Below are 17076 nucleotides of genomic sequence, written 5' to 3'. Positions count from 1 at the left end.
ACAACATATTGATGGCAGTAAGTAGGCCTTGTATGAAACCTATTTAAATGGTGATAAACATGAGTGAATTAAGTAATAAACATTTGTTTGCACCCAATAATGTTAGAGGCTCACACTTAGTATAGTTGTCAAACATTAGGCCTGTATTATTAAAATAGTGTGTTTTCACAAGGAAGCATGAAGTGTATGTTTTTTGTAAATACATCTATACCAGTTTAGATAGTACTATATATACACACACACAGACACACACACAGTGTGTGTCTGTGTGTGTGTGTGTGTGCATATATCAATACATACTACATATATATTAGTATCAATTCAGAGATGTTCTTGAAACAAGAACACATAAATGATTAAAGGACAACATTACAATGGCCACCAAAGGTAAGTAATATTTAACACAAAATCCTGCTGTACACGTACAAGAAAGATGTTTGCAGTTAAATAGGTGCTTTTATAATTGCATGAAAATAATATGCACATGCAATGATTACATCAATTAACACACCCAAATGCAATGTTTTGCTGCAAAGTCAATGGCAGCTTCTCTAAACTTAGCAACTGGCTCCTGGTGGACCATTACTGAACAGACGATTAAAACATAAATATTTATAACACTATTCATTAATTAGGAGTGTTAACATTTCCAAAACTTCACGTGTACAAGAACATACTTGAAAGTTTGGAAACAACACAGTCTTCAGCATACATACAATAGTAATTAGATAATCTGAAGTCAACAAAACAAGGCCAAAGACATATTTTCTGAATTATAACATTTATTTTTTTTGTTCCTTTTGCGAGCGAGTAACAGGCCTGCTTGTTGTCTCTTGAATTTTCCTTTTTCTTTTGCCACCAACTTTAGGCACAACAGAGCCACTTTGAGTGGCCTCTGGCACTTCACGGGCAGGGCTTGTGGCCAGTGACTCACCTACAGGGCTTTTGGGCAGTGACTGTTCACCTACGGGGCTTGTGGCCAGTGACTCACCTACAGGGCTTGTGGCCAGTGACTCACCTACAGGGCTTTTGGGCAGTGATTCACCTACAGGGCTTTTGGGCAGTGATTCACCTACAGGGCTTTTGGGCAGCGATTCACCTACAGGGCTTTTGGGCAGCGATTCACCTACAGGGCTTTTGGGCAGCGATTCACCTACAGGGCTTTTGGGCAGTGACTCACCTACAGGCTTTTGGGTAGTGACTGTTCACGGACAGGGCTTGTGCCCACTGACACATGTGAGCAAGTTGGTAGACACTGCACAAGTGATGGTTGGTCTGTTTCATGTGTGTCTTGTTTTGTTTTTGTCGCCTCCTTTGTAGGTGTCTGCTGCTGAATTTGTACAGATGGCAGCGGTAGGATGTCATCAGGAACCTGCACAGCAATGTCTGCTACTTGACCGGTAACATTTGGGCCTGGTGAATGAATATTAGATGAATGTGGTGAAAACTGACCTGCATGAACAGATCCTGGCTGTGAGGTGTTGAATTGTGGTACATTAGTCATTCTCCAGTAATTAGCTTGTGTTTGCTGAACAACTAATGCTTCGAATGAGGTGTTGATTTTTTGCAACTGTTTAGGCACTTCAATGAAGACTCTGTGGAGATGTGCCAATTGTGAAACTGTTTCTTCCTGCAGTGCAATCATCCTTTCCAGCACTGTCATCAGGTCAGAATGGCGACGATTTTCTGCTTCCACAATTTTTCCCTCAGAAGCTACAATTGCATCATATGTGGTATTTGCTGGACGTTTTGGCGGTAAAACAGTTTCAATTGGAACCTCTTCATGGTCACTTGCTTGTATTTGTGTGTCTATGGCGGCGGCGGCGGCATCATCATCATCATCATCATCATCATCAAAATCCTCTTCATCATGTTCTACAAATAAATGTACACATTATTAAATGGCATGTTAATCTCTGCTGTGTTACTATGTAATTGTACTGTGTCATAAGTAACAACTAACATGTTTCCATACGTTTTATAACCTCACATTAAAAACTACCTTGACTTAAGAATAATGTTTGGACTCAGTATGAAATATGAGTGAATGAAAACTTGCTGTAAACTCACAACTCCTACATGATAGTTAACATCACTAACACAATACAAGTTGGCTTACACTTCATTTTCACTGACACTAAGTAATCCTATTTAAAGAAGATGTGCAAAACAAATAATGAACATGACAACATAACATATAGAAGAGCACATATTATATGGCCACCAACTGATACACTCACCTTCTAGGTGTGTTGAGCTGGCTGACCCAGGTGAAGACACTTGTTCAGTCTCAGGTGACACATGTCCTTCAGGGGCAACTATATATAACAATAACATAAGTTTTACATTTACATGTGTAAATATTGAACAAACAGTTATTGTATGTTCTGTATTTATGAGTACCTAACAGCATCATTTCCTTAACCCAAAATGTGTGTGTGAAAGTGAACATAAATAGTTGTAATAACAATGTACATGCCTGTGTACTTAGAACTTTTGAGTTCCCTAACATAAAACATACTATGTTCCTGCAGTAATGCGTGAGGATAAATAGATAAAATTTGTACATAAAAATCATATGTTGTGTAGTGATATCAGTATCATAATGTACATAACTATCATGAGATGACCATTCACAATGGTTATCATGAAGGTGGTCATATTGCACAAAGTGTTGTTTTTGGTAGAGGATATGTGTGGTACATTAATATAAGATGTGGCACACATGAATGTGGCTGTGACTAAACAAGACAACACATGCAGTGTGTGATAATGTGTCGTTGATAGTAGTAGTTCAACTATAGATATGAGTGAACTAATGTGTGACGTACGGTTTGATAAGTAATGAGTTGTTGGGGCATTTAGTAGCTAAAGTGAAGCTTTCAAATGAGTGTGATTAACTTCAGTTGTGCTAGTCAGGTTGTAAGAACGGTATTCCCTTCCCCAAAAAGCCTAATCAGCCACACCTTTCAATTACTTGAAACAGGTGCAAATGGTGTGAACTAAGTTGACCCTAAAATGAGGCTGTAATTAGTGTGTGTGCTGAACCCCACCCCCTCTGTTGAAGTGTATGCTGTGATGAGATATTAATTGCAGCTGCTTTAACACAATGGTAGATGAGCTAAATAGTCGTGTGCAGTTTTTAAGTTATGAAAACAATGACATAAAATATGATACGTGTGCCTCATTTTGCTGTCTGTATATGAGTTAAAGCAAAAATGGACCTTTTCATAAACAACTATAGATGTGTTAGTGCAAGTGATGTTTGTAGGCCGTTGCATGCAATATATTTGATGCATGCTTAAAATAGGCAGTAATGTCATGTTTGTCGGAGTAAAATAAATAAAATACACAATAATATTATACATATTTCTGTTCTGTACCTGTAGCTAGTAATAATTTCTCATTAACATGTGTTACACATGTGTACTACCCTGTTGTTCCCCATCTTCGCCCACCATCAATTGCTTCCACTGCAGCAATGCATTTTGTGAATTCACATGTAAATGAGCACGCAATGGCACGTGCTATATTAGTTACTGCTTTTAGTAGGACTACAACATATATGTCTATTTTGAGATATATATATACAGAATCAGACATATACATATATAGATGCAGGTATGCTTATATTGTGAAGACAGTATAAAAAGCAGTGTAACTATGCAAAATAACTGTAAGAACGACACGCCTAGTACAGTAATATTTCTCACCTGGTGGAAATTGTGAGGGGTAAATTCCTATATCACGGTCACCAGGTAAGCCTTCCACGATGACGGGAAGTAATTTTGCCCGAAGCAGCTCCTCCAATGGACTTAATATGAGACGTTGTGGTGTCGGCCCACCTCCAGTGCCAGTAGCATGCACGCGTTGGTGTTGTATTTTCTTTTTCAATTTGGACCTAATATCATCAAATCTCTTGTGACAATTCCGCTTGTCCCTCACATGATTCCCACACGCATTGACACCAATGACTATTGTGTCCCACATTTCTTTTCTGCTTGCTGAACTTGTCCGCCCTTGAAAAACATATAAAATATATGAGGTAAATTAATAATAATATAAGCACCAGTTTCCTACACTGCTAGCTGTTCCAAGAGATAGCAAACATGCTGTTTTATGTGTAATATGTGAAGCACATGAGCATTCACTACTAAACCTATACATGTAAGCAAGGTTGCATTCATATTGTATGTAGTTATGGCAAATTGACCGCCTGTGTTTAGTTGTCCTTGTAAGGCATGATAAAAAGCTGTGTTTCCAGACTAATTAACATAGAAAGATATTGAGAACCCATATTTGCATATGAACAAAACTCAGATGACCTAGGATCACATGTATTTGAATAATAAATGTAAAGGTACACTTACCTAGTAAATGTCCATATATACTGTCATAGTGCTCCAGAATGCCAGTGACAAGAGCTGTATTTTCCTGGTCATTGAAGCGAGGATTACGTGGCTTCTCCACACGTTTCTTCCGAGCAGGTTTAGGGTCAGAGCTTGGCTGGTGCTGACTGGACTCTCCTTCTTCCAATGGAAGAGCCTCCAAAAGCTGCCCACCAGCAAGCACGCCACCACCATCCACCCCATCAGCAACTGCGCCACCTGCAGCACTCCCAGCACCAGCACTCCCACTCCTAGCACCAGCACTCCCACTCCTAGCACCAGCACTCCCACTCCTAGCACCAGCACTCACACTCCTAGCACCAGCACTCCCAGCAACAGCACTCCCACTCCCAGCACCAGCACTCCCACTCCCAGCAACAGCACTCCCACTCCCAGCAACAGCACTCCCACTCCCAGCAACAGCACTCCCACTCCCAGCAACACCACTCACTGCACCAGCACTCCCACTCCCTGCAACACCACTCTCACTCTCAGCAACATCACTCCCCTGAACAGTACGTTCACTCCGACGCGTACTCGCACGAGTAGCACTCCCACTCCCACCAGCATCACTCTTCCCACGCTTTGCGGGCATACTTCCAGCACTCACAAAAAACAGACAATAAATGTACAGCCAATCACACGAAACACTTCCACATATAAAACAAGACAAAGATGTAAACAAAACAACAATGGACAAAGCTCACCCAATACACAACAAGTCTCTCAGTCAATATGCAAATGTTCAAACAGCCAGCTCTGTGCGTCTCTCTCTCTCTCACTCCCAACAACACAGAGAATGATTAGCAGTACACGTTGCCTTTAAATATGGCGCGCAATCCAATACATGCTTGTTTCGCCTGATTCAGCAAGATTTGTGATTGGGCAACCTATCAGCACCCCGCCACGCACGCCGATACACCTGTGTGTGATCGGCTAATCATCGTGAGAGTGGGCGGATTTGTTTTCGGGTTGATTTTGAATGTATTCGGCACTTACTGCATACGGAGAGGAAAAATCGCCAATAACATGACTAATCGGTAAGATTGCCGATTTCACATAATCGACGCTTACTGCATGAGGCCCAAGGTCTGACTTTCTTCCAAAAATATCAAACTGAAGGCCCAAACCCCTAAATTGTCTCCCAGGTTCCTGGGTCCTTTCTCTATTCTGAGACAAATTAATCCTGTGGCCTATCAGCTTCGCCTGCCGCCCTCTATGAAGATTTCTCCCGTGTTCCATGTCTCACTGTTGAAGCCCTTTATCCAAGGCAAACGATTCGCTCATCCTTCGCTTCGGCCTCCTCCCCCCCCATTGTACGCGGATCCTTACAATTATCTGTTATTTATTTGATTACCACGTGTATTACTACTGTGAAGCGCTACAGTATGTACTTTAATGGCGCTATATAAATAAAGACATACAATACAATTGGCTTCCTTTAAGTAGCTATGTCATTATGGCACATGACTTGAATAAATGAAAGGTGTTAAAACAATTAAGTAATAAACTCCATGTGCGTATAGAAAAAATGAATATGTGTTAATTAGCAATTCAAAATCATTACAACCTGATATTTTTTATAATATGTGACGTAAATATTCATATACCTTACTAGATACAATTTCTGCACTGCTAGAGAGAGGGCGGGGCTCAAGAGCCCCAGCCTACAGAAGGTAAAGGGGGCTGTCACTTTGTAAATGCTTCCTATATTAGAAATATTCCAAATTTATTTAAATATTTTTTTATAATGCTACTGTAAATGCTAGTATTTTCGTTTAGTACAGAACTGAAGTTTAAAAAAAAATATGTAGTATATTGTTTCAACTGCTGCTTTAAATTTACACACACACAAAACAGAAATATTAATTTTGTAAATAAATAAAAATTTCAATATGAAGGAATCTTGGGGAAAAAATATGCCTATTCACCATAGTACTAAAAATATTGCACATTTATGACACAATCTAACATGTATTGAATACATTACACATGTTGGTTAAAGGTTCACATGTATGTAACCTGTGACAACATATGTCAACACTGTCACACAAATTAAAATTATATGTTAAAGGTGCATTTGGTCTACTAAAGCCAATCAGACTGGGGATATATTTCCCACAATCTGATTGGCTGAAGTACCACGTGAGGGCAGCCATTTTAGATATAGTGACGTCATGTTAAAGGGAAAGAAAGCACAGCCATTCTGATTGGCTGGCTTTACTTCCTTTACATGATGTCACTACCCCCCCTCCAAAAAAAAGACACATGATTCCCACAGCAAATCATAGGTGTGAGAAACATTTGCCATCAAATGTGACATCACAGGCCATATTAAAGGCCGTGACGGCTCGTTTGAGCTCAAGAAGCCAGCGAGGCAACATCGTGGATTTAACATGGGTTGGATTGAAAGATGAAGAAAGAAGATAAAGAAAAGATAAAGAAAAGAAGGAAACGGTCACAGATGAAGAAAGAAGAAGGTGATACCACATGAAAGAAAGAAGAATTTTGATACCTGGTCCGGATCTTCACCGTGGATGACATTGGATTGTGTTCCGTGACATCACCGGAGGAGAGCTTGCTGATTCCCCAGGATTCGGAGGGCCAACGCTTCTAAAGGTAAGATCAATATTGAATATATGTACTTTTATTTTTACAGGTTTTTGGATTGGATTTTTCTATTTTTATGTTTTTCAATGCCCATTGACTGCTAATGTATTAATCTGTACCTGTTTATGGTACAGATTAATACAGTAGTAGCCAATGCATTTTTTGGCAAATGCATTTCTTCTATTGACTGTTATATTGTCTATGTATGTTTATTGTTTTGATTAAATTGTGTTTAATTGTGATGGCTTGTTTTGATTTGTATTTTTTTACAGATTGTTTAGCGTTTTTATTTAATCATGTAATTTGTTGGATAATGGTTACATTTATGTGTTGCTTAGTGGATGTATTAATTAATTGATATGTTGGTTGCTGCTTTTACAGTATACTGTTATGATGGCTTATTTTTATTTTTTTTACAGATTGTTGGGCGTTTTTATTTAAAGATGTACTGCCATTTGTTGGCTAATGGTTTAATTTATGTGTTGCCTAGGGGATGCATTAATTAATTGTTTGGTTAGTGGTGTGAATTATTTAATTGATTGTCTAGTGGTGTGATTTATGTAATTCATTGGCTAGTGGTTTTATTTCTTTAATCGATTGGTTGACTAGTGGCTTTATTTACGTCATTGATTGATTGCCTATTGCTTTTAATTTTACAGTTTGGGGGTTTAGGTTCTTGTTGTATACTGTAGGTTTTATTAGTGTGTATTTTGGATAGTCAGGCTTTTGTATTAGAGTGACCATTGACTGCTATAGTACAGTAGCTTATCATGCCCATATTACTACTATAACAATCAATGGGTATAGGGTGGATATAGTGGGTCTGGGTTGGGTGGTTATGCCTCCCGGGTGGGTAGCTGGGCAGGGTTGGTTAAACCCTTAATTACTATAGTGGTTATTAACCACTAGTGTGATTAAGGGGCTAGGGGCCATTAGACTGTATTTTGCTATTTATGTTTTCTGGCAACGGAGGACATGGACCTGCAGTAAGCTGATGAGGACACCCTTCATATTGCCAGGGGTAAGTAGAATGATTTTTATTTACTTTATTTATGCTGCATGGCTAATGTTGTTTTTAATAATGGGCAAATAATCTATTATACATATCTGGAAAATAGTTATTTTTGCCCAATACTGTACTGTATGTGTTTGGAGGGGGGGGGGGGTGTATTTATTTAAATGTAAGCCATGTTTTATTTTTGTAAATACAGGAATGGTATTTAGGCCAGCAGGGATCCACGGGGACCACCCAAGGACCCCCGGATTCCCACGGGGACCACATGAGGGCCCACGGGGGACACCTGCGGGGAAGAAGCAGGGCCCCCCAGCTGTGGGGGCTCTGGGGACCCACAGGGACCACTCTAGAGCCCCCAGACACCTGTGGGAACCACCCAAGGTCCCTCAGACCCCTGTGGAAACCACTGAGGGCTCCCAGACACCCGTGGGGACCACCCGAGGACCCCCGCCGGCATGTGGAATTAAGCCTGTGTGTAAAATAAATAAATATTGTTTTTTCAGTATGTGGAGGCACAGGGTTGGTTGTGTATTGGTGCTTACTAGATATTTAATTTTAAACATTACAGTAATTTAGCAGGGGGTCTATAGTTAAAACATGGTATCACTTACTCTCATTCCCATCGAAACTAACATAAATATATATGAACACCCAGAATTTGTCCCCAGGCATGCACACCAAAGTATTTGAAACATGGAAAGAAGCAAACATTTGACATATAGGGGATATTCTATATAGAGGAATTATTCAATAAATAGGGCCCTTCCTAGAGAGATACAGACTAAACCAAACAGAAAAGTTTAGCTTCATGCAGGTAAAACACTTCAAACGTTTAACTCCAACAGGAAAATAAATGCACCACATTTGAAAACATATGTCGACTTAGAAGCTACCAAAAATGCTTAATATTGATTATATACCAAGAGTTCAACCCAACGGTCTAGACCGACCAATCAAAACCACATAATTATATGACCAGGTAGGGGAAATAGTAGAAATCAAAGCTGCCAAGTGGTCTGACATATGGAAAAATGCCTTTAAAACCTCCATACAGTATGCACACTAAAAAAGAAGAATATATGTATAAAATGATCTTTGGTTAGTACCTCACACCTAAAAAGTGGAGCAAAATGTACCCAGGGCATAGAGAGGTAGAGGGGAATCCAGGACCCAATAGAGAAGAAGGTGAGAATGAGAATACCTTTAGATCCGCTAATTCGAATCATAGTTAAACCTGTAGATGGTGGTAACGTACACCAACGCAGGCTTAGATTATATCTCACATATTGATAGCTGCTAGGTGCACAATAGCCAATTCATGGATAAAGACTATGGCTCCTCCTATGAGACAAGGGGTCAAAGGAATCAATGAAATTATGTTGTTGGAAAGGCTTTCCTCTTTTCTAAGCCACACCACAAAAAAATACTACAAGATTTGGGACCCATGGATACACATATAGATGTAGGATGTGTGCGGGCAAGGGACAAATAGAGATATAAAATGTAATAATGATTCATGAAAAATGTATAACTGCTTCTAATTGTGCGATGAATGTGAAGAATTGAAACAGCATTCCACCCTACCCTCTATCTTTTTTTCTTTACCCACCCCACCCTCCTTATAAAATCCAATAATCTCTAAGTGAAAAAACACAGGTCCACCCAAATCCCAATAAAACACAGACACCTTATTTGGGAAATAAATGGCTACAGTACTTATTAATAATCTTGCCAGCTCCATATCACACACAAACCAATTTTCACCATAAGTGTCAGCCACTAGAGATGGACGAATTCGCCCAAATCCGTTTCTCAGATTTTCTTACATTTTCCCCCCAAAATCCATTTTACAGTGTAATATCCGCAAATCGATTTGAATGATTTTAATCCGTGCGGTTTCATCAAAACCGCCATTGGATACAATCTGTTGACGGATTTGTAGAATCTAATCTGCGGATTCAGCAACTCATTGTTTGATTCTTAAAATTCCACTAACGGCTTTTAAGATGGATCCACTGATAACCTGTAACGCCTGTATGCCCGCAGACCTGGCCAGTCCCCAGTACTGAGGTGGGAAGGGTATTACCACGCACCCACAGCAGTGAGGGCGTGCCCGGAGTGGGGTATGGCATTGCCGGGCCTGTAGAGAGATGGTTAGTAATACTTGCAACGCCTTTGGGGTTCAGAGTAAGAGTAGTGATGTCCGTATGCCAGAGTCCAGGGATATAGAGATCAGGATCGTAATGTTCGTAAGCCAGAGTCCAGGGATCACAGAAGTCAGCAAAGTCGTGTCCGTAAGCAGGGTTCAAGGGCAATAGTGAGCAGGCTAATCCAGTACAAGCAGAGGTCAAGCCAGGGAAATCCAGGGGTAAGCAGGAGCAGGAACAGAAGCTGGAAAACACAGGAGAGCCACGCATAGGACTGCACACAGGGAGGTTACAAAAAACTATGCAGAGCAATGAGAGAAAGGACAAATAGCGGTTATAAAGGAGGGAACACCAATGGGAGCTAGAGGAGGAGCAGAGGGTGAAGTGGGAGACAGCAAGGATAGGTGAGGAGGAGAAGAGGAGGGGACAGGTGAGCCAGTGAGGGAGATAGCCTGCAGAGCATGAGAGGAGGAGCCAGGAGTTTGTGAGAGCCTACAAGAGGAGCGTGTGCGCGCGCCCTCTGTAAGGTTAGAGTGCGCACAAACAGGCTGCATCACGAGGCGCGCGGAGCGCCGCGCCGCGGGTGCACCCACCGAGGATGAGGGACAGACAGAAGGAGAGACCGCAGGAGGTAAGGGGACTGGAGCGGGGGCCGTGAGCAGGGGGCACCGCAACGGGGAACGAAAGACCGAGAGGGTGCGCGTGTCTTGCGGGGAGCGCACGCCGACGCCGGGATGACGTCAGAGGCTGCCGCAGAGGGACAGCTGCAGGCGGAGGAAGGGAGAATAGCAGGGGAAGGCAGGGAAGGAACAGAAGTGGCAGGCAGGAGCGGAGTGTCAGGGACACATGGAGTGGAAGGAATCCCCTGAACTGTCACAGTATCCCCACTTGAGGATCGATCTCCGAGTGATCCAGCCATGATTTCTGGCGAAATTTTAGATGGAACTGCTGGAGAAGTTTGGTAGCATGGATATGACGTGCTGGAACCCATGAACGCTCCTCCGGGCCATACCCCTTCCAGTGGACAAGGAACTGGAGCTTGTTTCTTGACCTACGAGAGTCGATTAACGAGTGAATCTCGTACTCCTGTTGTCCTAGGGTAGACAACGGGTTGGGTTTTCGGGAAGGATCCAGGAAGTGCGAGCTCTGGACAAAGGGCTTGAGTAGGGACACATGAAATACGGAAGGGATCCTCATGGTGGGAGGTAGTGCTAGACGGTAGGCGACTGGACTAATCTTTTCTGTTATCTTGAAAGGACCCAGAAATCTTGGGGACAGTTTTGGAGATGGAGTTTTAAGCCTAATGTTCTTCGAGGACAGCCACACTCTGTCACCAGGCTTAAATGAAGGACCTGGTTGGCGACGACGATCTGCTTTAGTTTTTTGTCTAGAGATGGCAGATTGTAGGGACTTAAGGATCCTTTTCCAAGAATTCTGCAGGGTCGTAACATGGGAGTCTGCTGCGCGAATTCCAGAAGGGGGGGAGGAGAGGGGAAGACTGCTAAGGTGAAAACCGAAATTGATGAAGAAAGGAGACTCTTGTATAGACTCATTCTTAAGAGAGTTGATCGCATGGTAACAGGTCCACCCAGATGTCTTGTGTCTTGTGACTCAGAGACGAAACATCTGAGATATTGCTCTAAGGTTTGATTCATCCTTTCAGTCTGACCATTGGTCTGAGGATGGTATCCGGAAGAAAAAAGAAGAGAAATTCCGAGTCTCTGAGAAAACGCCCGCCAGAACTTAGAGATGAATTGAGACCCTCTGTCAGAGACAATGGAAATGAGAACGCCATGTAATCTGAAAATTTCCTTGGAAAAAATATCGGCCAAAGTAGCAGAATTAGGAATACCCTTGAGGGGAATAAAGTGTGAGTGTTTAGAAAATCTGTCTACTACAACAAGAATGGTATTCATTCCTTTGGAATTGGGAAGTTCGACAATGAAATCCATAGAGATGTATTTCCAGGGTTGCTCCGGGATGGGGAGAGGCATGAGAAGGCCAGAAGGTTTGTGATGGGCTGTCTTACTCTGGGCACATACCGGACAAGCACTAGTGAAATAAAAAATGTCTTTGTTCATCTTAGGCCACCAAAATGTCCGTTTAATAAGGTCCGCTGTCCTCTTGAAGCCTGGATGACCGGCAGATCTAGAAGGATGTCCCCAAAGTAAAATCTTGTGGCGAAACCGTGGAGCTGCGTATAGGTGTCCCTCTGTTACCCTGAACCTGCTGGGAATGGGAACCTGAGCTTTGTTGATTTCATCCAACACATCAAAATTATTGGCAGAATTATGCACTTGACAGGAAGAATTGGTTCCGTGGATTCATTAGATTCGTTTTCTGTGGCGAACTGGCGAGAGAGAGCGTCCGCTTTGATATTTTTTGGTACCAGGAATATACGAGACGGTATAGTTAAAATGGGGGGGAAAAAGAGACCAACGAGCCTGACGAGATCCCAACCATCGGGCCCCCTCAATATACAGCAAATTTTTGTGGTCGGTGAGGATGTCAACAGGTTCCTTGATGCCTTCTAGAAGATGCCTCCACTCTTGAAGAGCCAATTTAATGGCCAAAAGCTCACGATTACCAACATCATAATTTCTTTCGGCAGATGAAAATTTCCGAGAAAAAAAACCACAGGGATGGAGTCTTTCTTGGGTAGAGGATCTCTGCGAAAGGACTGCACCAGCTCCCATGTCCGAAGCGTCAACTTCCAATGTGAAGGGAAGTGAGGTATCCGGGTGATGTAGGATGGGAGCAGAGACGAAGGCTTTTTTGAGAAACTCGAATGCATCAATGGCTTCAGGGGACCAAGACGTGGGATCGGCACCTTTTTTGGTCAAGGCAGTGATGGGGATAGTAATGGAAGAAAAATTTCTTGAGAGAATTAGGCAGCGGCCAGTCGAGGACAGACTTCAATTTCTCTGGGTCCATAGAGAAACCTTGGTTAGAGATAATATAGCCTAGGAAGACTGTAGAAGTCTGGTGGAACAAACATTTCTCCATCTTGGCATATAGGTGGTTAGTACGGAGCCTAGACAGCACCAGTTTGGTATGGTGAATGTGTTCATCTAAGTTTTTAAAAAAAATGAGAATGTCATCCAAGTATACAATAACAAATGTTCCCAACACATCCCGGAAAATGTCGTTCATGAACTCTTGAAAGACGGCAGGAGCATTGCATAAACCAAAGGGCATTACTAGATACTGATAATGTCCAGATCGCGTATTAAACACGGTTTTCCATTCGTCCCCCTCCCTTATGCGAATGAGATTATAGGCCCCTCTTAAATCAAGCTTGGAGAAGATAGAGGCTCCCTGGAGACGATCGAAAAGTTCAGAGATTAAGGGAAGGGGGTACCGATTCTTTATCGTGATTTTGTTGAGTCCACGAAGAAGAAGCCTGCCCTAGTGGGGGAGGTCGAATTGCGGATGAATCGTTTCTCCAAGTTTTCTTGGATGTAAGACGTCATGGCCTCGGTTTCAGGAACAGACAACGGGTAAGACCTCGACTTCGGGAGAATGGTCCCTGGAATTAAATCGATAGGACAATCGTATGGACGATGAGGAGGTAGAATCTCAGCCTGTACTTTGTTGAACACGTCCAGGAACTCATGGTACATGGTCGGAAGAATCGAGAGATTGGAAGGGACGAAATCCAGGCCGGCAAGCACCGCAACAGGAGGAGCTGTGGAAGCAGACTCAGCGGAGGAAGGCCACTGGATTGGCATGGTGCCGGTCCAATCAATGCGCGGATTGTGGAGTTGAAGCCAAGGCAATCCTAAAATAAGTTGAACAGTAGGAGAATGGAAGATATCAAACACTATTACCTCTTTTGACCGTTGGCCAAGGTCAGTGTGAGAGGAATGGACTCCCAGATGATAAATGCTGCCTGGTACGGGCGACCGTAAATGGACTCGAGACCAATAGGTGCTTTTCTTTTGACCATAGGAATTTGGTTCTCAGAGGCGAAGGTTTGGTCCAGGAAGTTACCGCCAGATCCAGAGTCAATGAAAGCCTTTACTTCCAATAGGAGGTCAGGGCCCTCCAGAGTAGCAGGAAGCATAAACTTCTTCGGGAGATCCTCAGGGAGAGAGGGGCAAGGAGAGACAGTACCCAGTAGAAACCCCTCTACCTTTACTGGGTGTTCCCGTTTCCCGGCTTCAGGGAACAGTTCTGGAGGCGATATTCTGAAGAACCACAGTAGAAACAGAGTCCCTTCTGACGGCGTCTCATTCTCTCCGCGGCCCGAAGTTGTTGGCTACTGATTTGCATTGGCTCCGGGGTGTCCAAAGCCAGGAGAGGCAAAGAGGGCGACCTGTGCGAGACAACAGGGGAAGAAAGAGAAAGAGAACAGTGTCTCTCATGCCATCGTTCCTGGGTGCGCAGGTCCATACGTACACTGAGAGTAATCAACTCCTCCAGGGAAGAAGGGCGTGCATGAATAGCAAGATCATCCTTCAAGGTGTCAGAGAGACCATGACAGTATGCGGCGGCGAGTGCCTCATCATTCCATTGCATCTCTGCGGCGAGGGTATGGAATTCTATCGCGTACTTGGCAGCAGATCTTCGAGCCTGTGAAATATGGAAGAGAGAGAATGCGGCCGTCTCACGCCGTGCGGGAGTATCAAATACTTGCTGGAATTCATGCCTAAATTTGGTGTAATCCTGGGTTAATTCCCTCTTATATTCCCAGAGAGGAGAGGCCCAAGCGAGGGCATCGCCGGTGAGCAAAGCGTAGATGTATGCCACCTTAGAACGGCCAGTAGAAAACTGAGAGGGAGACATTTCGAATTGCACCTCGCATTGGTTTAGGAAACCATGACAAGCGAGGGGGTCCGCATCATAGCGGTTAGGCGGTGGAATATGGGGTCCAGCGTTAGCATGTTATAGCAACAGGGGGTGACGGAGCCATTGGCGTCTCCTGAAGGGAGAGGTTAGCAAGTTGATGGGAGACTGTGGTCAGCTGATTGCTCACAAATTGCAAGTGCTCGAGAGAAACACCTGTACCCACCTCAGGGGTGTCTGCATTTGTTGGGCTCTGTATAATGTAACGCCTGTATGCCCGCAGGCCTGGCCAGTCCCCAGTACTGAGGTGGGAAGGGTATTACCATGCACCACAGCAGTGAGGGCATGCCCGGAGTGTGGTATGGCGTTGCCGGGCCTGTAGAGAGATGGTTAGTAATACTTGCAATGCATTTGGGGTTCAGAGTAAGAGTAGTGATGTCCGTGTGCCAGAGTCCAGGGGTATAGAGATCAGGATCGTAATGTTCGTAAGCCAGAGTCCAGGGATCACAGAAGTCAGCAAAGTCGTGTCCGTTAGCAGGGTTCAAGGACAATAGCGAGCAGAGTAATCCAGTATGAGCAGAGGTCAAGCCAGGGAAATCCAGGGGTAAGCGTGAGGAACAAAGCTGGAAAACAGAGGAGAGCCAAGCATAGGACTGCGCACAGAGAGGTTACAAAGAACTATGCAGAGCAATGAGAGAGAGAACAGATAGGGGTTATAAAGGAGGGAACACCAATTGGAGCTAGAGGAGGAGCAGAGGGTGAAGTGGGAGACAGCAGGGATAGGTGAGGAGGAGAAGAGGAGGAGACAGATGAGCCAGTGGGGGAGATAGCCTGCAGAGCATGAGAGGAGGAGCCAGGAGTCTGAGAGAGCCTACAAGAGGAGCATGTGCGCGCGCCCTCTTTAAGGTTAGAGTGCGCATGCACAGGCTGCATCACAAGGCGCATGGAGCGCCGCGCCGTGGGGGCACCCGCCGAGGATGAGGGACAGACAGAAGGAGAGACTGCATGAGGTAAGGGGACTGGAGCAGGAGCCGAGGGGGGCCGTGAGCAGGGGGCAACGCAACGGGGAACTGAAGACCAAGAGGGTGCGCGTGTCTTGCGGGGAGCGCGCACCGACGCCGGGATGATGTCAGAGGCTGCCGCAGAGGGACAGCTGCGGGCGGAGGAAGGGAGAATAGCAGGGGAAAGCAGGGAAGGAACAGAAGAGGCAGGCAGGAGCGGAGCGTCAGGGACACATGTAGGGGAAGGAATCCCCTTAACCGTCACTTAACCACAGACCAAAGGAACTAGCTGATTTGCTACGGATTCAAATCCACCAAAAATATTCACCCATCTTCACCAGCCACTGACCCGAAAGCCAAGTGTTCATATAGAACCATAATAAACAAAAGATTAGCAGTGCAACCCATGATGTAAAGCTGAAGGTGTTGTGGGTACCATCCTTTTCCCCATGTAGGGGCAAATCGTGTCCATCACATGTCTTAGCTGTCGAGGATAACTCACCACCAGTGAGGCCTTTTTACACCTGAAACTAGTGCTCTCTTTAGGCCTTCATGCAGCCCCACATTAAAAATGTCCACGCCGATATCATTACACTGAACCCTGTGAACTCATTAAGAGATTCCTGTTATCCCCTTCCAACTACTGTACCTGTAGCTTATTACAACTCCACCAACTTTCCTCACAATTTGAGACACCACCAAATTCATAATTTTATGGCATTTTGCTATTGCCATCTTGGCACCATTTTTGACATGTACCCACACAAGACAAACCCCTATGTTGTGCCCGCTAAGAGGATACCTCCAAACTAAAGAGTAAGACATTAAGAGTTAGGTTAAAACAAGAACAATGTGAATAGAGTTTCTTTGTTTTCACTCAATTTGCTTACTTATATAAACCTGAGACAACTCTGTAATTGCAGGCACATATAATATAGTGAATAAGTATATATGGCACAAGTAACAATATTTGTAGTTTGTATGTCCCCCCCCCTTCTTTTACTGAAAGAAAAATATATAATGAACAAAAAAAGCAAATTCATGATTTCCGTAAATTATACTTTTTGCATTGTTTTTTTAAAACATGACTAGAATAAATATTAGACGCTTAAAACAATAGCAATTTG

At 43.6% G+C, this 17076-nt stretch overlaps 1 protein-coding gene across 1 annotated transcript; it reads right to left on the bottom strand.

The window, feature by feature from the left end:
- Nucleotides 1–774: 774 nt before the first annotated feature.
- Nucleotides 775–13891, bottom strand: LOC142491634 (uncharacterized). Its single transcript, XM_075594520.1, has 4 exons — nt 13751–13891; nt 11216–11714; nt 2241–2318; nt 775–1875 (listed from the first exon to the last, which is right to left on the bottom strand). The coding sequence occupies exons 1-4, from the start codon at nt 13889–13891 to the stop codon at nt 1181–1183; spliced, it is 1413 nt and encodes a 470-aa protein (XP_075450635.1). The 3' UTR covers nt 775–1180.
- Nucleotides 13892–17076: the final 3185 nt, after the last annotated feature.

Source organism: Ascaphus truei, chromosome 1 (assembly GCF_040206685.1).
Source record: "Ascaphus truei isolate aAscTru1 chromosome 1, aAscTru1.hap1, whole genome shotgun sequence".
In the NCBI taxonomy this organism is placed as follows: Eukaryota; Metazoa; Chordata; class Amphibia; order Anura; family Ascaphidae; genus Ascaphus; species Ascaphus truei.
The sequence above is the reverse complement of the archived record's forward strand: the minus strand, read 5'-3'. Positions and strand labels throughout refer to the sequence as shown.